The 27,960-nt window shown below is 38.8% G+C and overlaps 1 protein-coding gene across 1 annotated transcript; it reads right to left on the reverse strand.

Annotated features, from left to right (window-relative positions):
- Nucleotides 1-1,305: 1,305 nt before the first annotated feature.
- On the reverse strand, nt 1,306-23,011 carry LOC308109152 (sodium- and chloride-dependent GABA transporter 2-like). The gene is made up of 15 exons (XM_080462543.1): nt 22,650-23,011; nt 22,138-22,319; nt 21,610-21,744; nt 18,653-18,793; nt 18,226-18,313; nt 15,921-16,053; nt 14,371-14,505; nt 14,083-14,186; nt 12,951-13,075; nt 11,792-11,904; nt 11,546-11,683; nt 11,334-11,436; nt 7,983-8,083; nt 5,343-5,513; nt 1,306-1,647 (listed from the first exon to the last, which is right to left on the reverse strand). Exons 1-15 carry the CDS (start codon nt 22,655-22,657, stop codon nt 1,498-1,500), a joined length of 1,827 nt encoding a protein of 608 aa, XP_080318669.1. The 5' UTR covers nt 22,658-23,011; the 3' UTR covers nt 1,306-1,497.
- Nucleotides 23,012-27,960: the final 4,949 nt, after the last annotated feature.

The raw sequence follows: 27,960 nt of genomic DNA on the forward strand, positions 1-27,960 counted from the left end.
TAGTGAACCGGGCCCTACAAACCTGCCTTCTAGCTTTCGCAATTTTTTTTTATTGATTTATTTATTTTTTTACATTTTACTGGTTAACTTTATTATGTAAAGACTCGAGGGAGAGAGTTTATGCTGTGAAAGGAATTTAACTGGCAGGCATCGAAGGCAGGCACTGTGTGAATTGGCAGGAGTTGACCACTAAGCGTCACAATGATTTATCAGAAAGTCAGAAGCCTCATTCTTGGCACAAAACAGTATCACTGGTCCAAGTGCGTTATATCATCCTCTGTAAAAGATCTGCACATGGATTGAAGGCCACATGTTGTAGTTTGTCGGTCTTTAATCTGCACTCTGACTATTCATAGGGAGGAAATGTTTGCACTAAAAATAGCCCTAATATAGTGTTACATCGACTGATGTAGCCCCATAGTGATGATGCCCTTTGCTGCTTTACGAAGAAAGGACTTTCTAATGTTTGTTTTTCTTCAGGTAGCTGAAGTCACTGACCATCTCTCCTGAGTGACGAACTGTTATCAAGCTGGGATCAACTCCATTTTTTGGTTGTGTAGTTTGTTAAGACTGACAGTGATTTTCATATTAACAATGATTGTGCTGAAAGTGACTTGAGAGTAACTTTGTGATATCAAACAACAGCTGCTGAATACAGACAAAGTGCTTATTCGGTTCATTCACAGGCTTCAAAAAAAAAAAAAAAAAAAGAGAGAGAGAGAGAGAAGGAAATCCCTCTTTTTTCGACACTATGGGGCCTTTAAATAGCTTCAAACGTTCCGAACATAGTGGGCCAGGAACCAATTGAAACAGCAAAGCAAAACGAAAACATATCTGGTTTCATTTATAGTAGATCCAGGCTCCTGGGGTTACTCAGGGTGGCCATTTGAATAAATCAGAAGAAGGGATATTTGAATCAGTTGGACAGAAGAAGGTTATACTGTATAATATTAAAATGAAATTTGATTATTTATTAAAACATTTTTTTTAAATTGTATTAATTTTTAAAATAAAAACATAAAGCTTTGGAGCATTATGTTTCACAAAAATAAAATATATTAGTTTACAGCAGATGGGGGGGGGGGGGGGGGGGGTAGTAGCAAATCACACGCTTGGGTTATTTCCTTAAAACAAATGATCAGTAAATATAAAATGCTTATAAATAAATGCATCAGCATAAAGACATTGACGACTAATAGCATCAGACAATATTTAGGACAGTCTATAGAGGATAGTCCAAAAGTCAGTGCATCTTTAGTCAAGACACAATAAAGATTTCAGTAAGAATTCAGTAAAACCAACTTTAACAAAAAAGTTTGACAATTTAATGTTAACTCTCGATATGTAAGACAGTGCTTGTGCTGATGGTTGCAGACTGGATGTCAGTCTGAAGTACACAGACAGAGGTTATTGCTCATCAAAAAAAAAACTAATCCAGCTGGCTATATTGGCTGGTGAATATAAAAAAACTTTGCATATAAAATAATATCAGAAGTTTCACACTTGCACTTCCACCTCGGCTCCACTACACCCCTTGTATTCATTGGCAGCAGGTGTAAGACAGTTGTCTGGGTTCAAAGGATACTGCTCAGGCTGCTTCGCTGTGCTGAGGATCTTGTTTTCAGGCCGGCAAAGTTGCCTCAGATTCTGTGGAAGCAGGATCCATCAGTACAGTCATTTTAGATAGGCGGCTTTCCTTCGACAGCAAATAAACAAAAACATCTCTCTTTATGGAAAATCGCAAGTACATTATCTTTTAACACATGCAAAAATGAATGGAGCGATAGTTCATCAGAGTGGGCTGCACAGCAGTGTGGCGGTTTAACACTCACACGCCTCAGCGAGCGCGGCCATTTCAGTGTGGAGTTTGCATTTTCTCCCTGTGCGTGCATCCGGTTTTTCCCCCGGGTTTCAGCTTATGTGGTGGCATTGTATTGGTCATAGGTGTGAATGGGAGTGTTTGGGACTGTCCATCTCTTTGTGTTTTCCCAGTGATCCACTGGCAACCTGTCCTGAGTTTACCCTGTCCTCCCCCGTTGCTAACTGGGATTGGCTCCAGCGCCCTGCCGTCCTGAATTGGACAAATCTGTATAGGAGATGAATGGATGGTTTAACTGACTGGGTTTTCTTGTGATACCACAATACACACACACACACACACACACACACACACACACACACACACACACACACACACACACACACACACACACACACACACACACACACACACACACAGCCCCAGAGAAGGGACCACTACCCTGATCTGATGCTCCCCCGGAGCCTCACCGTGGCAACACACTGCTCCTAGTATGTGCATTACAACTATTAATAAATATGATCACACTTTTTTGTTTTTTTTTCTTATTTGGTGCACTCTTTTAAAGAAAACTGGAGGCATAAGTGAAGAAAGTTGTGGCACTTTCAAAGATAAGCTGACACCTGAAGCCGATGTTTGAAGCGGACTAGAGTCATTAATAGATCAGTGTTTGACATTTTCCACACTGATGGATAGAGTTGGTTCAAATCACAATCGATGCGCTGGATTCCTACTGCGCTCCCTCTGGTGGACAAGTTAGGATGTCGTCACATCGCTGACATCACTCAGGTAAACAAAAGTAGAATCACAGTCCCTGTAACTTGCCACCAAATCTCTTCCCCACGTCGGCACTTTAGCAGAATTTTTGCAGAATGTTTCAAGACAACCTACATGTTGGTAGTGGCTGAGTGCCTGTTGCTATGCACACATTCTAATGACGTTTCAGTGACATCATTAAACCTGTTGACATTCCCATGTCTGGTGTTTACAGAGCTGCTGCTCCAAGTGTGACCTGTCACCACCCGTGGACAATCAACAGGTCAGCTGTCTTGACTTCCCATGCCATTAAAACACTTTAACAATGAGAATGGTCAAGGCGGTGGTTCCCAAACTTTTTCAAGCCGGGCCCCCCATTTAGAAATAGCAACATTTCCTGGGCCTGCCATCCAAATAAACCCACACTCAATTTTACTTTCAAACTCCACTGCACTTCTTTTTACTAAACATTTGATACATCCCGCAAATATAATATGAAAACAATCAAATAAAGTTTGTTATTTTTAAAAAACACCTGAACGGGTGAAATTTTGGAAAACACATCACGTCTTATCATTTTTTCATTGAAACTATTCAAATTTAATGTTCTAGGTATCTTCTAAAAATGGCTTCTCTCTGCAAAAACTGCTTTTGAAATACAAATGACCTCTTGAAATCGAACGGGCATCACTATGAAACAAAATGGTCCAGTGGTCCAAAGCCCATGTCCTCACACAGCAAGAAAAAAAAAGAAAAAATAGCCTCTGAGAAGAATTTGACTGTAATTATAAATGTCCCTGTTGGTCATCACATCGTTTAGCTGTGACCCCCTGCAATGGCTCGGAGTCACCACCAGGGGACTGTGTTAGGGTAAGCAGGTTCATCTGTCGGAGTGAAAACTGCTTTGGAGATGCTGGACATCATGTGTTAAACATGGTTGTTTACTGAAAGAATTATACGGTTGCAGAAGTAATAATTTAGGACCTAGGATAGAAGACCAATTCTGAGACAACAGTTTACTCATGATCTATTTAAACCACTGAGTGTCTGCAGGAATATATGCCTAGGCCAGAGGTCTGGGACTTTCTTTTGTTACTTTTCACCAAATAAAATTTAAGTGGAGCTGCAAAACACATTTAACCTTTAAAATGAGGTTGACTCAGCTCTTAAAGTTTCGAATACAGTTTTGATGTATGACCATAAACTGTATCTTATGTTGCATATTTTGTCATTTTAGCGGTTTTAAGCACTCAGAAATCCTAGATATTTCAGGGTTGTTGTTTTTCTAAAAGTTGTTTTAGCAGCCCCACCCCCCCCCAACCCCCTTTTTTTTATAGCTCTTATTAGCTAATAGTTAAAAGTCCTTTTGAAAATGAGTGTGAATATGTATGTGAATGAAATAGCAGTTGTTACTCTCTGAAGGAGAATGTGAAACAACCACTTGTTATCTGCAATAGCTGTCCTTGCTCGTCACCTCGCGCAGACACATTGTAAATCTTCTGCAGGACAAATTGTTTTCCTGATTCTCTCCGAGAAAGAGAGAGATATTTTCTGGAACACAGAGGTGATCATGAGAGGAGGAAATTACTTGCTGTACTAAAGTGGATCATTTCTCATGCATGTCTTGAGAAAGATGTCTGATCTACAGCACTTTAAAACAATCAGTCCTTCAGCAAGTCAAATTTGACAGTAAGCTTCTGGCTGCTGTGGCCGCTACAGGGAAAAAAAACAACAACATAGTCTACCAGGAATTCAACTACATTTTACTGGTGACTGTTTCGTATTGCTCAATAATGTTGTGGGCCACAGCGGAGCTCAGCCTTCATGTTGCGCAGTCTGTTTTGGCACCAAGGCAACAGTCAATGCAGGAGCCACAATGGAATAAAAAAGGAGACAGGAATCTTTTCAAAAGCACATTGTTTTTCTCCAATCTTGTGGTAACATACCAAAACAATAAGGTTAACGAGCACTGCATCATTGTTGAGTAACACCCCCCCCCCCCCCACCCCCCCCACCCCCAAAAAAGAAAAAGAATTTAAATTTTGCGATATTGCTAATTACAAATAAATCCTGACACTTCTGATGCAGTGCATTAGTTGCACTGCATCAGAAGTGCAAGATGTTAATGTTAATATATTCTGAGGTATTTTTGAAGTCAAGTGCTGAGTGAGACGATAGAATGCCCTGCAGGTAACAATTAAAGTGATATAATACGACAGTGTGTGTTCCAGATTTAATGTCTAAAATCGTGGGAAAAACATTACAATGAATGGAGTACTCACGCAGAGCATTTCTCAAGCCAATCTCCCCAAACTTCTCACATTTTTGAGGGTCATCGGTGTCAAATTGAGTATTTTTGTTGAACACGTTGACATGTGCAGCTGCATGTACTTACACAACCAACCTAAAGCCCGAAACTGCTTGTGCCTCTTGACTTGCTTTTTTATTTTTTTGTAGTATTCCACTTGTTGTCACTGCTGAAGTGAACATATTCCTTGTTACTTAGTGATAGATGCCCAACAGTGAGCGCTCACATGACGTGAAGCAACTCGATGAGTAATGCACAGCTCAGACTTCCCCATTTTTACTCCCATTTGTTTTTGTCCCTCGCTCAAATCTAATAAGAAAAACATGTATATCAGCAACAGTATTTACTCAATGACCATGTTCATTATCAATGTCACTGATTGTAAATCTTTCATTCAGTCATCATAAAGCACTTTAGTTGTGTTTCAATGGTGCATTTCTTTCTCTGCCGAGAACATACCTCAGCCATCGTTCCTTTCATCTGAGTAACTTTGAAGATCATCCACAGAGGAACCAGGAGCACACAGAACAGTCCGAGGCACCAGCCCAGCGCATACGCCCAGTCCGGATAGATGTAGGTTTTATTGAACTTCAGGGGTTTGTATTTCACCACTGAGAAGATAAAGGTACCCTGACAAAAACAAAAACAACAGCAAACTCTTATTTCTGTACAGATTCATTCAAATCTACGAAAACATCTTGAACGATGTCTGAAATTTTTGAAAAAAAAACCCCACATAAACTGTTTTTAAGGTTTTAATTTTCTGTTTTTTAAACCAATTACTGTCATATAGCTGCCCGCCACTAGTCGGCGCTAAAGAGACAGCAGTCTCTCCTCCCTGCGGCAGTGCAAAAAAGAGTAGAAGTGAATTTTTATACAGCATGGTGGGAAATTGTAAAATTGTCCTCTAACATATCAGTGCAGTTTGTTAGTACTTTTATATACACAAGTTATTCAGCTCAAGTACATGTATATCTACCTGTAGACAGAACAGCTGCTGCTGCTGGAGGTGCTAATTAGCAACGCCATAGTGTATAACCGGAGACACTCATCCCGCTCACGACGAAAACGACTTTAGAGGTTAAGGCTTAACATAACTGTGTTGATGGTAAAGTGAACGCAAGTTAATCGAATACATTTAATCTGAAAGCATGATGCTACATTTTGACTGTTTTTAGAGTTTTCCCGTTTGTTTCTTCATAAATGACGCTTGCACGACACCATCTGTGCTCTTTTGGTAGTGAAGTTAGGTCGGAGTTAGAACCACAACATTTAGGTGTTTGTGGTGAATTTCTCATCATCGCACATCTATTCCAGCCAAGATGGGCTCTGTTCTGTATCCATACAAGTGCAGCCAACTGAACGGCCCTGATTCCTACAACAGTTGATGTTAATTCTGTTGCCACTAGGAGGTGCACTAACACCATCAGATGAACCTAGAAATTATATACCCACCACTGTAAATTCTAAATTTAGAATAGAGATATTTTTTTCCCTACTTTAATCAATCCAACAAACCTGTAATGTGCTTTCAAATCAAGTTTGAAAGAGTCTGCCGGTGAAGCACTAACAGGTCTCTTAATAAGCCGCCTCACCAGTGGCTATTTACGAGGAGGATGTGGAAATTGTAAACTATTTTTGATGACATGGTAAGACTTCTCAATGGAAAACTGAGTCTTGAATTTCACGTGAACTCACTTTGTAAGAAGGCTCATCAGTGGAAATACCTTCATTGATAGAACGGTGGCTTCAATGTAAATTTCACTTTTATCCGATTATTTTTGTTTTTAATACTTGTTTTATCAACTTTTGACTTCGTGAGGCTTGGACTCCTGCAGGAATAGGAATAGACTATGTCGAAAGATTCCTGGCAGAGCCATCAACTGACCAGCACGAAATGAGGTCGGAGGGTGAGACTGATCCTGGCGGAACCGCCACGCCACCAGCTCCAGGTTTGTCTTTCGAGACACATATAGCAGACGCCCAGATGGACTAGAGATATAAATCACTCATTCAATCTCAGGCATGTTTAGTCTTTTAAATACTTTGTAGATGTACAGATATTATGTGCCTCTTCTTCTTTTTTTTTTTTTTTATCTCACTGCTCTATGTAATTAATTGCCCCTCCCCTCGGGGGGAAATAACGATTATTAAATCTAAATCTAAACTAGACATACAAGGTGGCTTATTCACACTGTTCTTTTCATTCAGAGCACCGTTTGTTCATGTCTGATGAAGACACTGTATTATGACAGCAGCTCAAAGTTCAAAGATATATATTCAAAACAAATCTGTTATTTTCACTCCGTGCATAGTTTCAAAAAACAGTTTTTGTTGGTCGTGACAATTTATTCTATTGTTACCTCTGCCTCGCGTCCTTGTTTTCTCTGTTTTGGATGTTGTTGATGTGGAATGACTGGTTGGGAGAAAGGCCCTTTTATAGGGAGCATGCAAACTATTACAACACCACTTCTGGACTTTACATGTTCATACTTTATGAGTCATTTGGATGTCTTGAGAGGGTTGGCGGAAGATCACCGGGGGGCCATTTCAAAACAGAAGAAGAAGAAGAAAGTGAAGTTGTGAACACAAAGTATGAAAACTGGATACTGTTCTCAGTAATGGACAATTACGAGCACCACACCAACCAATCATTGCAGGCCAGACAAGTTGCCAAAAAGAGCAAGTTATTGTGTGTCCAGCTATTGGTGTCTGATTGTTTAGGACTGGCTTGAACTGTTGGGTTTTTCAGCTGATGGTGCTCCGATCATGTGTTACTGACATAGAACCACCAACATAAGTGAAATGTATTTTTTCATTTGCAGCAATAATAACGGCATAATGTAAAGCGAAGGAGAATCCATTAATGACTCAATATTTAACGTCGTGCTGTGTATATGCTGTGATATACACAGCTGTGTTTATTTTTATTTTTTTTAACAGAGTTCCACGCTGCCCCTTTCGGTTTGATATATAATTAATAATCTTTTTTTTTAAAACTTTTTTTTGCAAAGTATACTTTTAAACTTGTTCTTTTGTTTTTTCCCCAACTCTGAAACAGCTTACTTTCATATCTTATACAAAATCAGCGGCTCTCACCAGACAAACACCAGGTGTAATGTAAAGCCAGCAAATCTTCATCAGAGGCCATGGACGGTAGCCGATCATGTCTTCGATGTTGTCATAGAGCCGGTCTGCACCTGATGTACAGAAGAAAGCTTCACGTTTAAGTTCTTGTAGAAAGACCTGTTTTTGACAATTCAACTTGGTACTGAGGAATTACAGAAAGTGGTAAAATACAGTTAAACAGTTAAATGAGACAAGTCACTTGAGTAGCCTTAAATAATTTATTGTGAAACAAGCAACAAAAATTTGAAAATGATGTTAATAATATTAAGATTTGCCAGGCAAAAACGGGTAGAATAAGATCATTCCACGCATTCATTTTTAAAACCATGTCAAGTGCTAGTTTACATCTGTCTATTAATGCATTTCTGGTAAAAACACATTTAGGTGAACAGGGAATGCTGAAGATTTGTTTGACATTTTCAAAAGCAGATTAATGTGAATCCTAGTATAATATTGACCTCAGTGTGAACATTATATTCACATGAAATGTATCTGATGCTGAGCTTTAGGACTTGCATTCTCAGTAGAGTCTCACATATGGAATATTTTTCAACAAACACCATTTATGTGTTTTCAATCCCTGCTGGCATGGGGGCGCCATGATGGATGTTTTTTTTTTATAAAGCAGGGCTCTTTTAGATCTTTTATATTAATTTCCGTTCAAAGAAAGGCTTCCAAAAAGACCAAATGTCCCTCTTCAAGATGACCTCAAGGGCATGTCCATCAAGATTAAACAGGCCTAAATAGTCAAAATGGTGGGAACAAATCTCAAAGAAAACATTAATTTCACACCAAACCTCAAGTGAGCAAAGTAGCACTCAAAGAGACAGGCATGAAAGAAACACTTATAACTTTAAAAATAATATAAGCAGACGTGAAATGTCGATTGAAAAACAATTCAATTAAAAGTGCTCTTCTAAAACTTGGAGAGAAAAAAAACCCAGTGCGAGTTGTTTACTTTCATTCATGTCGCTCATTCCTACACTGACAAGAACAGAAAGTGAAAACTGACTGAAGATGTAAAACTTGAGTTGCCACAAACAAAAGAAGTAGGAGCAGCACTTGAGCATTCCACATTCACACTTGAGCCAATGCTGGCCAGCTTTGTAAGGTTTTGAATTAATTATCTGAAGAGGTTATTTTAATTCATAGTAATAACAGGAAAATAGGCGTCATCTCTACGGCCCTCTAAACTTTTTTTTTCTTTTTTTTTTTCTTTAATGAAACCTCCATTTAAAGAAGCAAACAAACAAACAAAAAAAACCCCAGTAATCTCGATGCTTCAATTACTAGCAGCTACAAACCTATTTCTAACCTTAAAACTTTTATGGGGGGGGGGGGGGGTACAGTTTTCTTACCTTTAAGCTGGTTTCAGGGCAAATTATAGCACCAAGACAAGTACTAATTAAATACAGGACTACACCGCGATACAAATAAATATACAGTGTTGGTGCTGTTTGAGCACTAGACTTGATACAATCAATCACCTAAAACTTGCAGACTGACGCAGAGATCGTCTGATTATCGAGAACTGTTATTACCTGGTTTTCATTGAAAGTCTTCACAATTTCTAATTCTTTACAAACAGAGTTTGGTTGAAGTTGACAAGGACACTCTGTCATATCTTGAAAGCTGCCTGTGAGATCCCCCAGGGATCAATTTTAGGGCCTTTCTTAGAATAACTGTATTGGCATTTAAAGCACTTTGTGGTGTTAAAACTGAATAATTGACCCATATGCCCAGAGAGTGCGTCAGCCAGTGGGACATTTCAGACCTTAGGCTGAGTTTTCTTTGGGACAAAATGTAACACTAACAGCTTTTATGAGGTTGCTGGAACAGACCGCCCGAGGGTCTGAAGTCAACTAGTTATTGAAATATTTCAAATTATGCTTAAACCAACATTGCTTCAGCTTGGGGTTTTTCCCCTTATTAATGTTTTACACTTTTCTCCAATATTTCTGTTGCTATTATTTATTCTTTGTTAGACATTTCTCTTCGTCTTTTTCCACCTAACCATTTTTTTTTTAATTTATTTTGTATGAGTTTTAACTCATGTTTTTCATTTTAATATTCTGATCTTACAAAGTTGCCTTATGAAGTTATCATTCTTGATCCATTCTTCATTCTCTTAATCTTATTAATCACTATGAGTTTATCGTTAACTTCCCCGTTCTTACCTTGTATTTACCATTCTATTACCCTTCCTTATTTACTCTTGTTATCACCATCAAACTTCCGAAGAAGTTCTTTGAAATTGTACTTGCATACATGACAAGTGCCATGTGACTGGTCAGGCAAACATGGGGCACAAATGCTGAGAACTTGAGCACATTACGAACCCTAAGCCCAAACTAGTGTGGCTATTATTTAAATGCAGACATGAAGGAGCCTGCAAAGTCTTTAAACAATCAATCTGACATTTTACGGCATGAATAAATTAAGTTTTTACACTGACAGTGACGGCAACGTTTCAGAATTAAGAGTTAAGTGTGCTGTTGATGGATGTAAGGAATTAAAGTCAGCTTGTTGTTACTTATCGGCTGACATACATCTACTGGCCACATCATGGGGTACAGTGTAAAGTGTAAAGTGATCCAGTGCGACAGCTTCACAACGCAATAATTCCTTTTACAAAAGCAGTTATGTTCAAACATGCTTAGATTCAAACAAAGCGTTATTTTTCAGGTTGTATTTTGCAGTGGTGCTGTACTGGACAATGTCTGATCCACTGTTCATGTAATGTAGTGCAAATCAACAACAATCTCAAGCAAAATGAATACATAGTGAAACTCTTGTGCCAAGTCTAGCAGATTGGACAAGTATACCTAAGAAAAGTGTGTGTCGAGATATTTCAAAATAAGTTCTGACACCAACCGTGTCACCTCTTGTTTTCATGTGCTTGTTATTTAAACCTGCATTATTGGACCCACTAGTACTTTCAGTAATTACTACACATTTCCTTTAAAAAGTTGATCAAAGCTGTCCGCAAATGTGCTTTCTGTCAGGTTTTGTGGTGCTAAAATTGTCAGTAGACAGTAATAAAAGATGACAGCGCATGAAGGCTATATCATAATTTATAATTGGCATATTAACAGTCGAGCCACAGGCCAAGTCTATTTATTTTTTGACATTCTTGTCTTATTGCATTAGTAACGCCCTGAGCTAAAAATTAAACTACATAAATAAAATTAATGAAATGAACCAACATTTCAAACGTGTCATAATGAAAAATTATTGCAGATTAAACAGTATAATTAAAACAAACATTAAACCTGCTTCATGAACTACGTGTGTAAAAAGAATTAATGTACCATGACTCACCGTATATCCAACCAATTGCTATTGACTGACACACAGAAAGCAGCAGGAGGTTGTTGCCACTACAAACATAATGGTCAAAGAGTTGCAGAAAATACAAGCCGCCCTGTATGGAGACAGAGAAAGGGATTGTTCCAGAAAATCTACTTCAAAATAACAAACACAAATTTTGTTTTGTAATCAGAACTCCATTCGGATGACAAATTTTCTCTCACCTCTGTGACGAGAAGGAGGCCGAGGAAGAAGCACACAGAGCAGAGGCAGAGCAGCAGCAGTTCTCGTCGGTAAGGTCTTCGGAACACAGTGGGGAACATATCTGTGACGGAGGTCATCAAGCACTCCAAGCTCACAAACTGCCAGAGACAAAGACCAAACAAATACCGTCAAGGGGAAATGGCCAGCATTACAGTATAGATTGGATGTCTTGCAAATATGTAAATATGTTTCGTTTCTTTTTTTACCTGAGTATCAGCCCCCAGTAAGATTACCATGACAAAGAAGCAAATAGCCCATAACTGAGGAAATGGCATCATTGCCACTGCACGTGGATAGGCAATAAATGCCAGACCCGGTCCTGCATACAACATATCCAGTTAATAAAGGCTTTTTATACATCACAACAAACTGCTTTTTGTTCTTTTGTTTGTTGAGCACAAATAGATATTTCAGGAAACTCGAGTTTTCACTTCACACTTTTTTTTCTTTACAAACCTGGCAAATTATTTGAAATACAGGGTCAACCAGTTACAGAAAAAGCTGACAGAGGGAGCGCACCTCAAGGACCTGAATCACTTCTTAAGATTATGAATTTAGAAGCATTTGCCGTCACCATTTTCAAGGCATTAAACAAATCAATTGATCATTGCTGCTTCTCAGCAGTGTTTTAGAAAAAAAACTGGAACCCACCTAAACTGCTTTTGATGAAGTAATTCTTTGGTAAGGTGCCATATGCGTACTTTAAAAAATTCCATGACATCAGAACAGGTGGAAACGCGTTACAGATGTCTTCATGCTAGGTTCTGATTTATACGACAGATAACGCCACATTCTACGTTAACACCTTGATTTGTTTTTTCTCAAATATTTAATCTCATGCAACTCTACACTTCTCCTGTCATAGCCACAATGTCCACAAGATGTTTACATAGTTCTCCTCATCTGGCTCCTGTGGGAACAGTTGGGCCACACTGCATGAGTCAACCACAATGAAAAAAACAATCTTAATCAATGAATTAAGCTGAAAACATTTGTGAGTCCAGTGAATAAAAAGAGAGCAGATTTGTAGATGGGAAAGTGTTGGATAACACACACACACACACACACACACACACACACACACACACACACACACACACACACACACACACACACACACACACACACACACACACACACACACACACACACACACACACACACACGCACACACACACAGTTTTTACAATAGGTGTTTTGTCCATAAGGCGAGTCTGCCTCAGTATTTGAGCACAAAGACAGATTGATTTTTTTTTTTTTTAGGGAGTGGTCCTGTTATACGAGCACAAGGGTAAACACCACTGAAGATTAGTCTTCAGTTCTTTCAGTGAAGTGTGACAAAAGTCATATAGGAGCAGCCCTTACCAGAAGCAGCCACTTCAGATATTGGCAGTCCTTGTTCATAGGACATAAAGCCCAAAACAGAAAAGATTGCAAATCCTGCCACAAAGCTGGATCCTCCATTCACCAAACAAAGAACAAATGTGTCTCTGAAAATGCAAACAAATGGCAAAAAAAAAGAAAAAAACACACAAAAGATTTAGGGAACAATGGAAGTAAACACCAAAATTAAAAGTGAAATACAAACTTCTTAACCGATTTGATTGTGCACAGAGTGCAAACCCGCTACTGAAAAGGTTTGAACCATAACTGAACTATGAATTATGGGTTTGCAGTCGTTGCCCATTGCTCCAGTGTAAGGCCTTCCTTTAAAAAATATGTCAAGCATGTTTTCCACGCATACATCCGTCTTCTACACCGCTTTGGCCAACTGAGGCTGATGCAGCTTGGCACGGCTCAAACGGTCACACAAAACCACACACACACATTCTCACACCGATGGGACATGTTTACCAATCTCAGCAATTAGACTGAAATGCTGGAAACTGGAACACCCAGAGAAAACCCACCCAGGGAGAACATGTAAACTTTGCACAAAGAAGCCCCACTGGCCCCACCCAACCCCACTGATAGGACCATTTAAGGCTATAATCCAACCACATATTATTGGAGGTGCAGGCTTTACTACTGACTGCTGGCAACACAGAACTGTTTCTTTCCTTGAGTGAACAAGACGGTGTTGATGTTTCCCGAAGACTTAAACATTTTCATTCATTTGAACATTTTGCTTCAGTCCAATATAATTGAGCTTTGTTTACCTATAGCCTCTTATTTGTATGCTACAGCTTCAGCTTGCATTTAGTTCACTGCAATGTGAACTGTTTTCAGTGTTAGTCTTTCTGAGAGCCTGTAGATTCTCAGTATAGAATCATGACGGTTCACCCTAAAGACCAGAGGCTCACGAGCATCCAATATTGACCTTTGGCCTTAAACGCAGAGGTTTATTCAGATTCTCTGAGTTGTTCAATTAAATTAGGGCCTTCACTTCAAACCTATTTTTTTCTTCAATCATGGTTTGTTGAATGGTACAATCCAAAATGTTATCTGGCTATCAGAATGATTAGAAAAGAAAAAAGGAAAAGGAGAGTGCACTTACTTGTAACAATTATTGTTGTATTGATTGTAACTGCCCAGAGCCGTCAAACTGCCCTGACAAATCCCAAAAGAGAAAAGAACCTGTGCACCCGCGTCCATCCAAACCTGATCCAACACAAAAACATAATATCTTCACGTTCACCAGTGTTGACTCCTGTCATCATATTAGCATTTCAAACTATGATCGAATGTCAGAAAGGTGTTTTAGTCTCCTGACGCATTTCATCAAGTTGACAGGTTTTCTGTGTTTTGTTTCACAGATTTGTGACTGTTTGACTTTATCACTTACTTGAGGGTCCACCAACCTTGTGGGGTCAGGATACAGGTAGAAAGCTATGCCGTTCATGGCTCCTGGTAAAGTGAGTCCACGAGCCAAGAGAACCACCAGCATCACGTAGGGAAATGTGGCGGTAAAATAAACTACCTGCCGACCAAAACAGAGGTCTCAGATGTCGACGCAAAACAGGAACATTACAAGCAGGAGGTACACAAGAGGAAAATGAAAAAGATTTCTTGAAGAGATTGTATTATGTTACTTCCCCATTGCTTTTCTTTTCTTTTAAATATCTAATCTAAACACAACACAACAATACTGCTCTAATGTCACACCGCTGAAGGTAAATGTATCAAGGTATCAAAAAACATTGTGTATATTGTTGCTGAAAAGGACATTAAGGATTGCATCCCGAGTTGATACATCAAAACAAGCAAGGGCATTTAATTGCTGAGAACAAATCTTCAGGAAAAAAAGAAGAACTTTAAAAAACGTAAAAGTTTTTGCACAATCTTCACGCAATAGAACAGATCATGATGTTTCACAAGCAAAGAAATCAGTGAAAAAGAACAAAGGGAAACCTGAATAAATCCGCGTGACGTATTTTAAACGTACAGTTGAGCAATACTGTCATGTGGTGAAGTAAATATACATGCTTAAAAGTACAAGTCAATCTCAATTTTGGACTGGCAGCATTGATAAGAAGTAAGATCATAATAAAGTCGTTATTAGCAATAAAAATCCCGTGAATACAATCATTTAATTTTGGGGCTGTCAATTTTGACACTTTAACGTGGATTAATCCATCATCACAATTAATCTGATTAAAAAGTTTAGCGCAATTCGCCCATGTGGAGCGCAGAACGACTCAGAAATCTCTGACGAGGCACTTCAGGCAGTATGTCCAAGTCGATTTACCGTCTCGCATGGGCAATCAAGCAGTTTATCCGGAGGTGGCACATCGCTTGGACTGATGATAAGCTCATGACGAGCTGGCACTGCTGGCTTGCAGATATCTTGCTACTCCTTTAACCACTGTTCCATGTGGGAGACTTTTCTTAATTGTTGGCAACATTATAAAAAAAAAAAAAACTGTCGGCTCTCCCCTCGGACAATGTCAACAAGTTAGTTAATCTTAGCAGCTGTAATAGGGCCATATAAATGTTTCTTTTGAAAAAAGAGGGAAGTTCTTTGTTGACATAAACTGATAAAGTGCTAAAATAAACATGATAAGTGCATATATAGTCCCTTCTTTCTTGAGTCTGTTTGCTCATGAAAATTAAATGCAATTCCAATAGATTGAAAATGAATTCCATTTAAGTGTGAATAATTGAAATGTATCCACAGCAAACCTGTGATTAATCTGATTAAACGTTGTTTATTTATTTTTTGGCTATGTCGGGCTTTTATTTATTTAGTAATCTGTTCCTTTTTTGTTTTTCTTTTTTTTGCTTTCTTTGCTCGGTCATGTTTGTATATTCATTTGTTGTTGTTCCCACAAGTCCGAAATAATCTTTTCAAATTGAAATCCAAACCATCTTTCAAAGAAAGTTAGCTTCCTCTACCTTTCCAGTCGATCTCACGCCTTTCCAAACACAGAAGTAGCAGAGGATCCACGCCAATAGGAGACACAAGGCCAATTCCCACCTCAGGCTACCAATCTCCTCAATTCCTTGAGATATACCCAGCACTCGTCTCCTGAAACACATTAATAAAAAAACACTGAGAACTCTGTTTCAGACCACTGTCTGTAATCACACAGTAATAGAGAAGACTATTGTTACTGTAGGCAAATGTGAACAATCACATGGCTTTGGTGTCTCAAACATGAATGCCCAATTTCAGGTGAACATTATAATGAAAACATTTATAACTGATTTAAAAAAAAAATAAAAAATAGAAACCATAAAAAAATGAGTTCAAGTTTAGTTATGTTATACTTAAACATAAAGTTGTGGTGTCTCATTGGTCATATCATGAACCACTTCACAGAAATCCAAGTGAAGTATTTAGTATATCATTATTATTAGTGGAGTGAATGTTTCTTATCAATGTAGAAATGCTGACCTTCAATAGAGGCACTTTCACACAGTCTTTATGTTTTTGATATCAGTTTTATTTGCAAGGTAGCAACCAAATGATACAAAAAAGCTTATTTATTAAAACTCAAAGGGGCTACAGAGTACAGCTAAGGGTGATGACAGGGAGTCACGTAATCCTAAGCCAAACCAGTGGTTGTTAATAATTTCAATAATGCACCCTCTGTAAATGTTTTATAAACCAAGAACTTCCTAACAAGCACAAGGCATTTATAGCAGAAACAATTAAATGCTGTGTTCAGGCACCAATGTGCAATTTATTAGTGAATAACTTCGATTTCAGTCGGGAAAAACATTCATTTGAAGTCATAGCAAACCATTTAAGCATTAATCCAAAAATGTTATTGTAGCTGCGTGGAACTGATTCAGTTCAGTTGGTTTTATTTTCAATCTGTGGAGTTCAAGTTGACGGTTCAAGTTAATATGTTAACGATTTTTATCTGCAGTTTTTTAGAGATTGGTGAACTTCTTTCTGCTTCTGAGAAACCCTGTTACTAAAATCCCATGAACCTAAAACTGTTTGTGATACTGTTATATTCACAAGTGTTCTTATTCACATTTTATTCATTGTCCCAACTTTATTAAATCGAACCACAAAAATAAATAAAACCACTACCTCAGCAGTAACAATATTATTCAAACACTGCAAGTTGTAAGATATGTATGTGTCTTTAAACACCATCGATGAGTAGTCTTAAAGACAACATGTATTAACAGCCATTTTTATGGATTATAGTGTGATTCCTTTGGGGGATAATTTGAAATATCTTAATTGAAAAGTATCTCACAGGGCATTTGAGTATTTCTAGTATTACTATGAGCTATGGGACGCACATACGGGAAACACTGTATTAAAAAAATAAACAATCTGTGTGAAGGCATGGGGAAAGATCACAACATGTGCCAAAGTAATAATTATTGTCTGTGCAAAGTTTCACATTGTCTCCTCGAGGTGGCTCTACAGGAAAGGTGGGGGAACCAGCAGTCAGTGGCCATCATCTTTATGACTCTGTGGATACCAGCATTGAAAATTCACATGGATCAATTCAATAGTTACTGGTGCATTTCAGATCAGCAGACAAACAACTTCTGGTTTTGTTTCTATCCATAGCAGTACCAGACAATTTTCACCTGAAGGAGTCGTATTATGCAAAATTCCCTTTCTGATAGTTTTCCAGCAGTAATAATCGTCCCCATATCTGGAAATGACGCCCCAGAAGTGAAGAAAGTCTGTCATCTCTCTTCCTGGCTTGTTCACATTTTTAGAAAAGTGTGCGCTCCAACGAACGAATCAGAAACTATATAGAGTCATCGGGGGGTTAGCCAATCCCAATCAAGGTAGGCCCCCCCTATGACCCTCCAACAATTAGGCAGCTCTGTTCTGGTACATGGCACCACAAGAGGAAGTACGTCCTCCTCTTCCCAAGAAGGGCATGTGTGGGCGGAGCCAGTCCAGCTCACACAGACGCAGCAGATTCTGAATGCAGCTCATATGATCCAATATTCAAATGGCTGAGAATCAAGGAAAAGCTGAATTTTTGGGACAATGAACTTTGAATACAATGTTTTTGGAACAACGAGACCCATGTGAAAGTGTTGTAAAGCTGTTTAATAGGAGATCTTTAAAATGTGCAAACAAGCAGTCGACAGTGCAAATCGGTCAGAAATAATTAGCAGCTAAGACTGAACATGAAAATACACCTCAGTGGACCAGTGATTGTAAAATGTTTCCAGTTAGCTATAAGAGAAGACAGGTGTAAATGCCACTTACTCCCAGAATTCAGTTGCAGGTGTTGTTGCGTTTGCAGCTGCTGTCCAATTGGATGATGCATTTGTTTTATCGAATTCAACACAAGACTCTGATAGAAAAAGATTAGAGTGTAGAAGGGACAGCTGTATTCATTCAGCAGACACAAAACAATTCTCAGCACTTTACGCAACTGACATTTGAGGTCTCTAACGGTGTCAAAATGACTCCTGTGCACTTGGCCACAAATTTATAAATCGGTTTACCTGTTGTGAGCCACAGACATGTGATGAAACCAAGCTTGATTTAGCTTATCTCCAAATTCCACTAAAAGGACTACGCCCCCTGGAGGCCTTTCACTTTGTCAGTTTAGAAAGGAAGTAAAATAAATGAATCTAGTCTGACATTTGCCATGCACATAGTAAATCTTTGCATCTGTTTGCATTTCTACCTGTGTTCCAGACGTTCCTGCAGCTGGCCCAGGGAACCTCAGAGCTGAAGGATGAGAAAAGATAGAAGAAGGCCCACGCCTGGATGACGATGTATGACACGGCAGCGTACGCGATCACTACCTGGGTGGCATAGCCGATCCCTGAGGAGATAGGGAGGTGTGGTCAGCACACAATATACACTAATGATCACAGGCACTTTGACGCTGCAGCAAAAGCAATGGTTTGCACGATAAAAGCAACAGCAAACGTCTATGAAAAACACATTATCTTCTAAATCCCTTTATCCAGTTCAGTGCATGGGGATGCTGGAGCCAGATTTAGCTGACTATGGATGAAGGCAGGGTATAACCTGGACAGGTCAGCAGTCCATCACGGGAAAACCAGAGTGAGACAGTTATGTTAACATTCACAGTTCAGGTCAAAGCCATCAATTGTCCTCAATATCAAGGCTCTGAGGTGCATGGTAGAAAAAGAAGCCAGCTGACCTGCTCATATTGTTTGTCCAGGTTATGAGGTTAATCGCGAGTTAATTTGGTAAACAGGTGATAGAAAATTACTTTACCAGCTGATTTAGTACTTGTTCAGCAGTTACATCTGCCTCACTTAACATCAAGTAATGCTCTCAGAAAAAAAACATCAGTGTTCATGAAATTAAAATGTTCAACAAGGTAAAAGATGACAAAATGGATCTTTAGTGGAGCTCCTACGACATCATTTGTCTATTAAACTGTATGCTACTGCATTAAAAAAAAAAGAAGAAGGAAAAAAAAAAACATTTCAAAGAACTTGCCATGACAAATGTCCTCTACTTTGAATAAATCCAGGATTTTTAAATTCAGATGTATCTCGGCTGTTCCCTTTAAGACTGCATCATGTGATCTGCACGTTCGATTGGACACAGGTTTTACTCTGGATGTTCTCGCTGACACCTGAGCAGTTGGAGGTTAAAGGCCTCGCTGAGGGACCCACGACGGTGACCTGTCAACAGAGGCATTCAAACCAGCAAGCTTACCTTTAAAGAAAGTGCCATGACTGAAAGAGTTTATGGAATGGTTTTACAAAGAGCCAGTCAGTTTTTAATAGAATTTGTGTTTCTTGTAGAAGCACGTGAAGGAGACAATATCAAGAAAGATGGAGTCTTCCATTAGAAAGAAATTTGCCCATATAATGCAATTTTTTAATCTGTTATAAAAGGGTGCAGCCTCTGAAACACTGCGCAAGTCCAGTTCCATGGAAGAGCCTAACTTCAAACATTGACATGTTGAAACCACTCCATGTTCAGTGGTGTACGTTTCTTTCATTCAACATTATGATTACATTTCAGTTACAGACATTACATTCAATGTGAGACTTTTTTTTTCGTTTTATTGTCTGTTCTGCCTCAACACAGCCTTCACATTTGTTTTTTTGTTTTACATCTATTGAGTTTGAAATCCTCTGAACAGATCTTTTTTTTCGAGATAATGTTAACAAAATCTAAAAAGATTTAACAAACACTTCCCTTATAAAATGTAAATGAGTACAGTTGGATGTTGCGAGTGAAGCGCTGATACCCAATAATTGTACTTGAAATATTTGTACTTTGTGCCACATGTCTGGTGCCAACCAGCTCCTTCAGGGGGAGACTACTGCAGCCACCATCCAGGAAGGAGTGCAACCACAGGCCATTCATACCTGCTGCTGTTAATTTGTTCTACAGCAGAAACGGGATATGTTGTAAATACCACTGTGCTGGCACTGCTGAACGCTGACTACTGTAACTGTTGTAAATAATACTGTTACCACATGTATTTTCCTCCACCTGGGTCTCCTATACTCCCATACATGTATATTTCATACATACACAAGATTATCTATGTTATACATACACAGACTATTTTCTTGTGTGCCACTATCCTAACTATCTTTAACTAGTTGACAGAAATTCTGCAGGTGGGATTAATAAAGTCTGATTTGAACAGATCTGAATAGATCATCAGTGCCTGGACAGCATAAAGTCATGTTTCATTTCAGCTACTTTAAATAAAAACAACCCGTTTTTAATTAAAAAAAATTAGATTTGCACATTTAGGTGTGTAATTAATCTCTTTATCAGTGCTGTCATGAAAACACTTTCTTGACAACTTCAGACAAGTAGTCCAGAATTCAGAAGTTACCCTGTGGGCAAATCTAACACATCGCATGTTAGAACCACTTTGTCTCGTGAAGCTGCAGCACATAGTATATGACATATGATATGTAAAGATGAAGTGAGGCGGCTTCCGTTTGTTTCATTCTACACTCTTCTCCTAGTCACATATTCATTTCATGTGTAGTACTTTGGCAATAACAAATTTCACCTGCTTGCTCTGTGTTATTCAGATTTGTCTGGTATGTAAATCAATGCGGTATTTCAGGATACATGGTGAGTTTTTCTTTTTTTTTTTTTTTTTCAAAGCTGACTTGGCCAGATACTAAAGACTATTGTGCTTTGTGGGCAACTTGTATTTTTCCACTCACACAGGCTTGAAATTGGCCGGTTTTCGATCAGACATACATTTAGAGGACAAAAAATTTTTTTTGTTTTGCCATTTAATGGAAAATTTTACACTAATCAATACAAACAATACAAAAGTTATTTCAAAGTAATCTGGTTTGGGCTCTCAAGATTTCTTTAAGACAAAGAGCTGCAATGTATCTGTTCAGGTAACAACCCAACAGTTTCTTATTAGTTTGACATGCTACAAAAAAAAAATTCCATTATCTCATCGTTTCAATGAACACTCTGAAAGAACCAGAAAGCCTTTTTTCTCAATAGGCCGTGTATGTTTTCTGAGGTAATTAGGTATCAGATGCTTTTTTTCTCCCTCCATTTTAAAACACATAATGCAAATGTTAAATCCATTACAATACAGTGACTTCTTCGCACACCACCTGCCCTTGGGAACATATTACATTTCCTTCTTTGTACACCAACCTTCAAACAACGGGCAGAAGTGCCTCCAGCAGGTGATACATCCCTGGGCTGTGTACTGCCCCATGGCTGTCTCCAGGAGAAACATTGGGATGCCGCAAGTGAGCAGAAACAGGACGTATGGAATGAGAAATGCACCTGAGAAAATACATGACAAACACAGACATTAAAATACTTCTCACTGGGAACATTTGAGCTTTCAACACGCATTATAATTATTAAAGGATTATACAGATATTAAATTTAAGAGGTTGTGGTTTGTTTCGTCACAAACAAAACTTGGTAACTTTGTTACCTCTAAATTTGACACAAGAGAAGGACAATTGTGCTTGTTGTTGCATTTTAAAAGAAATGGGCTCCTTTGATTAGAATGTTACACAACACCTGAGACACACCTTGGTTAATAGCATCTTCTTTCTTTTTTTTTAACGCTCAAGGTCTGAGTTTATGGTCTGTGTTTCCTAGATATAGATAGGGTGCAGGCGAGTATTGCAGACAGATAAATAGTGCAAGTATGAGAGTTGTGCTTACCTCCTCCATTTTTGTAACACAAATAGGGGAACCTCCAGAGGTTTCCTAAACCAACTAAGGTTCCTGCTACAGCCAGCATAAACTCGATCTTGTTTGCCCACTGACCACGGTCTAAGAGCTGCGTCTTCTTCGCAGGAGTGTCCTGACTTGGGACCTCCAAGTTGTTGGGTTTGAGGAATTCTCTGGACATGTTCAGAAAAAGCAACTGATGAAATTACAGATGCAGAGAAATGTGACCACACTGTTGCCACCTCACCCACATTTATTGGACAAAGGCTGTCAACGCTTGGAACCTATTAAATATGTTCACAGACAGAACTGCTCAGCTGATTGTTTGGCACAGCTCAAAAGCTTCATTTATTTATTCAATGAACTTAAGCTTGCCGGATTATTAGGAATGGAAAAATTTTCACTGGCAAGACTTTAGCAGGAGCCTGAAACTTATTAGAGCACATTCTGAAGTGAAAGCACTGCATTTAGTCATGATCAAAACAGAAACAGGGAAAACTTACCCCTCCATCACAAAGCCCCCTCCCCCAAGAGCTGCAACCAGCGACAGCAAACTGATCAGTATTCCTCTCGGCCGGACACACGGCAGGATCTCTACACAATCAGCATGTCATGAACTGAGCCAAAGTGCGAAACAAAGTGCCTATGGTTTCCTTTGGCTCCTCTATGACCTAATTAATGTCTGACTGCTCTCCACTCTGTGCTGCCTCACTCGAGAAAACTGTTTGGCTCTGACAAAGGTTGGAGGTAAAGCCACTTCCTGCTGTATTTTTCCACTGAGACAGAAAGACTTTGAGTCATTAAGATTAGTACAGTTGCTAGCAACTAAAATTAGCAGCTCAGCCGTCTCAGCTATTTCACTCCCAGTACACAAGCTTTAGTTATCAGTCAACTGGGAATGTGCAGAACAGGATCTTAACTCATGTGGAAAACAATGCAAATAACTTGTCCAGTATGCAAACACTCATCCCTTTAAGTGGCTCGACACACACTCTGGTCGTGCAATACATTTCATTGTTTTTCCCATTCATGATTTATGGGTTCTGACGACAATTCAATCACATGCAAGTGCCTCATTATCTGCTTGCTTGCTGCTCTTTTCATTTGCTTTGATATTTATTATTTTAATGCTAGTTTTTTGTTTATCTTTTCTCAAACTTATCATAATAAGTATATATATATATATATGAGAAGATGGAGGGAGTGCGTTGGAAACATGGAAAATACTCTGTCCCCATCAGTGGATAACCGAGGAGGTTCTGTTATGCTCTTGCCTCCTATAACATGAACACCGTTGACCATTTTTCTATCATAAATTACTTAAATAGCCCAGGATACAACAAAAGTGTCACAAGCTCTAATGCTTCTCTACATAGCTGAGAATGCTAGTCCGAGTCTGAGCAGGTTGTACTTGAATGCTATTGATGCGTTTGTGTTTGGGGCGGGGCTTAGCTGACGGTCCCCCTGCTTGACAACCTCCGTCATACTAACCCTAACCCTGAGCCATCCACACATCCGCCAGAGGAGTCACTCTCTTTTCTACATGTATGTTTTAAATAAAAACATGAATCTGTGAATAATTTTAATAGCTGTATGCAAGATGTATGTTCATAAATGGCAGTGGCATGACCCCCTTGTACCTTGCGCCCGGTAAAAATAAAATCATGAACATATTAACCTGTGTATTAGTTGAACAGCTTAGTATGACCCCTGATTCATGTCAACGTGGACAGCTTTTAAACCAGATAAGCTGGGTTATTACTATATGAAACGTATTTTAAAATGAACTAAGAATACCGCACTCGATCTGATGATGACTTTGCTGAGTCAAATTAAATTTGCATTTCCTATACTGAGTGATGATGAAAAGGTGGCTCGACGGTTTGTCGAATGGCAGGTTTCCATTTGCCTAAAGAGTTTGCCTGATCTGCATACATCTGCAGGGCATCTTTTCAAATGCACAGGCTCCCTCCTACAAAACAAACACAAGCATGTTAGCATGTTTACTGGCAGAATCTTAAGTTATTGTTGATGTGTGAGGGTGATCGTCTGAGCATTGACCTTGGGATGAATGATCTGTGCCAGGTGCGCCCTGCCTTTGGTCAGTGTGAACCGGGTCAGGCTCGAAGGACTTTAGTCAGGATAAAGTAAAGGTAAAAAACATGGATGGACGAGTAGTTGTCATGTAGGAGCACAAACGACCTACTTACAATTAGGCATTGTGGGAAAAAAAGGTTGATAGGTGAACGTTCTTGTGTTCAGAAGTTCCATTTTTAGCCTTTTTATTTTTCTCTTGAGCTATTTAGAGAAATGTCTTCCTGATAAATGTGAGCTCACTCATTGTGTTAAATCAATGACAGTGAATACCATTTAGGAACCGGCCATCTGCTGATCCAACAGCTTTCATGGTATTTCACGTTGTAAAGTGAGACTGCACAAAGGTGTAGTTTTTTTTTTCGTTTTTTTTCTCTATGACCTTTTCTTACCACATACATGTCATGGACTAAAATACAGACATCAAGACTATCATGACAACCCATCTCTTTGAAATAGCGTATTACCTTAAATTCCAATATGGTCACTTTTCATGTGGACGATCCTGTTTTCATTTTTTTTTTTTTTTAAGAATTATCCTTCTGTACATGTCCATGTACAGACGCAAGGAGACCTTGAGAGTCTGGAATTTTTTATTTTTTTTTTAACAGTTATCAAAACATAAGATCGTCCACTCAGACAACAATGTCAGCTATGAAGGCTGCAATATGAAATTCCTAAAGGTGGAAATGGAGCGAACATGAACATTTCTTTCCTTACTAGTCATGAAACTGTACATATGCATGTTGTTTTGGTTCTGTACACAAACATGTTTTGATAACTGAAGAGCTGTTATTATCTTGACCTGTAATTTCTAGTTATATTGTGCCAATCACCATTCACAACCGCATTCATCCTACAGCGTTAAGAACTGTAAGCTCATTATCTACATTAAAAAACACAAACCAACAAGCTGACAAATTAAGTGATGAAATTAACAATTCAAAGAAATTCCCCTATAACATTGAGAAATCTGAAGAACCGCCCTCAGCGGTGAGATGGAGAACGCGATAAACATTGAAGAATTTGCTTGTAATCACTCCCATGACCATGTTAGCGCGCTAAGAAGTGTGTTTCCAAAAGCAGTGTTGTGCTCTGCCGTAGATTCAGTAGTTTTGGTCTATGGGACGTTTATTAGATGAACCGTATTGAGTATTGTACTCCTTATTTTTAATTAAAAAGACAAATGTGAAGGGTTTACATTAAAGTTTGCTAGATTCACAACAAACGTCAGTGTACTCGCTCTAATGCTCTGCACTTGGCTTCATGCGTGTGTCCTCACAGCAGAGTCTCATTAATTGTCCACAATGGAGGAATTCCTGCTGCTGATTTGACGCCTGCTGATAAAAGTCCCACAACAATAATCTGACATGCAATGTTTTGAATTCGGCCCAGCACACAGTTGACATGAGTATGTTGATTATATCTTACATAATAGGCGTCACATCTGTTCAGCATGTGCTCTGTCTCTTTTCAGTCGGACAGTGTGAGCACAAAGCAAACAGCACTACAGCTGAAAAAACGTAGACAAGGTAGCGCATGCAGTGCAAACGTGAAAGTGAAGAGAAAAATGTCACACAAGTTATTTAACACCACAAAAGCATAGGGCAGAATGAAACAAGACCATTTTAAAAAGTTCACTTGATTTGCTTCTGATCTGGAAAAATAGCATCTTGCTTCTCTACCAAAGCGAGAACATACCGCAAAAGCAATAAAAAGTAAATTCAGCATATTCTGATTGGTTGTTCCATCCTGAGCTACAATGAAATAATAGCTCAAGGTTGGCATTGCAGAAGACACATCTGCAAATCTCATACACTGAAATTATATTCCCGATAGAACATAAACCACATAGGGGATCATTTATCATTTTATCGACAATAGTAACTCACTTTGATTTTGAAGGTCTAAAAAAGTTGGAATGGGGCTAGTATAGGCTGAAAAAGTAACTGGCACAAATCAAATGCATCTGAAGGAGCTTTTGACAGCTAAAGAGATTAATGGATTAAACATGTTAGTGACACAGACAGAGTGAAACGGACTTGGTATAAAACCAGCCTTTCAGTGAGGAACAGCTATGATGGTTCGTGTTAGATTGTTTACGTTTACCAATCTGTAAACAACAACAATAATAATAATAGATAAATAATGTTAATAGCTACCTTTCAAGATTTGTGGGATCACCTTCCATTAAAGAGTAATACAGCAAGCACACAGTAAATAAATCAGGATACATACAATAGAAATAATACAATAAAAACAACTGAGGATACAATGAGTTGAAATAACTCATGGGAAGGCCAAGCTGAGCTAGTTTAAAGTAGTTGAGATAGTCAAACTGTGAGAAACAAAATGCGTCCAAAGTTTTCTAAAGTGGGACTGTAATCCTAAAAGTAGGTTTATGCAAAAGTGACAAAAAAAAATACCATGATTTTTGATGACACTCAATACCTACACTGTCCACAAAATGAAAGCTATCAACTCAGGCTTGTCTAAAAAAAAGAAAAGCATTCAACAGTGAACTTTAACCAATAAATGTGACGCATGTTAAACATTGCAGTGAGCGATATGGTGTGCATTATTGGAAGCCTTGAATCCTAATCTAGTACAAGTACAAGGCACCACCTTGTAGTTGAGTGGAGAGTTCAATTTTGCGCTCAACATATTCCATTTGCTTCCTGGAGTAGTTACCTTCAACAAAGTCAGGTGTAAATCCACCTTGAAGCGTGGTTGTTATGATGAGCTGTATTTTCCTCTCATCCTGGTAACAGAAGTCAAAGCAGTGGGTTTACAAGAAAAGCTAGCACTACTAGCAACAACCGCTGCTTTTGTTCTGTGCAGGTCAATGACCATCTTAGTTGAATGTGGTAATGTATTAGTGGAGTGAAGTGATTAAATTGCTCTTTTTTTAAAAAAAAAATTTTTTTATGCAAAACCCCTGGCACACTATCTTGTTTTCAATTCCCAGGTGAAAGTAGTGCCAAAAAATCCCAGCAGCAGGGATTTCATGAGGGCGCCGAGTTAATACACAACGTCGATCTGTGACAGCGCTCTATCGCCGCCCGGCGGTCGGCGGCTGAATTACAGGCAAACCGCGCCCTATAAATAAGTACAGTACATCAATACCTCGAGACTTTTTTTGATGTAATCAAATGTATTACAAATGCTGATGTATTTTCAGCGGTTAGCGCTCTCACCTTACAGTGAGAAGGATAGGGGTTCAAATAGCAGCCGGACCTTTCTGTGTGGCGTTTGCATGTTCTTCCTGTGTGTGCAAGGGGTTCCTTGAGGTGGAGTACCCACAGTCGAAAGATTTGCCTGTCAGAGTAATTGTTGACCTCAATTTGCTCCTAGGTGAGAATGTGATTGTGTGCAGTTGACATATTTTACCCAGCACATGATAAAGAAGTATGGATGATGGATAGATGTAATTTTCTTTAATGGGTTTGTTCAACTACTAATACTATATCGGCTCCAAGATCGTCGAAGATGGTGAGCAGTAGAACAGCTCATGTCCACATTCAGAAACTTCGTCAACACTGTCAGATCCTCCCGAAGCGTCTTCTACTCAGTGTTTACAAAGCTCAACAGTCTCAAAGCAGAGACAGATATCAATCAGGGTCCAATAAGTACTGGCATGTCGTCTCATTCATTATTACATATAAAGAAAACAAGGTTGCAAAACAATGTATTTTTCTTAACTGTAAAATGATCCAAAGT

The sequence above is a fragment of the Lipophrys pholis genome, assembly GCF_963383615.2.
Source record: "Lipophrys pholis genome assembly, chromosome: 4".
Taxonomy (NCBI): Eukaryota; Metazoa; Chordata; class Actinopteri; order Blenniiformes; family Blenniidae; genus Lipophrys; species Lipophrys pholis.

Excerpts from the sequence above, each read along its gene's own strand:
- LOC308109152 (XM_080462543.1), bottom strand. Across the intron at positions 14,187-14,370 it reads CAAGGTTGGTGGACCCTCAA|GTTTGGATGGACGCGGGTGC; the intron begins GTAAGTGATAAA and ends GTGTTGGATCAG. Across the intron at positions 11,437-11,545 it reads GCCTCCTTCTCGTCACAGAG|GGCGGCTTGTATTTTCTGCA; the intron begins GTGAGAGAAAAT and ends GTCTCCATACAG.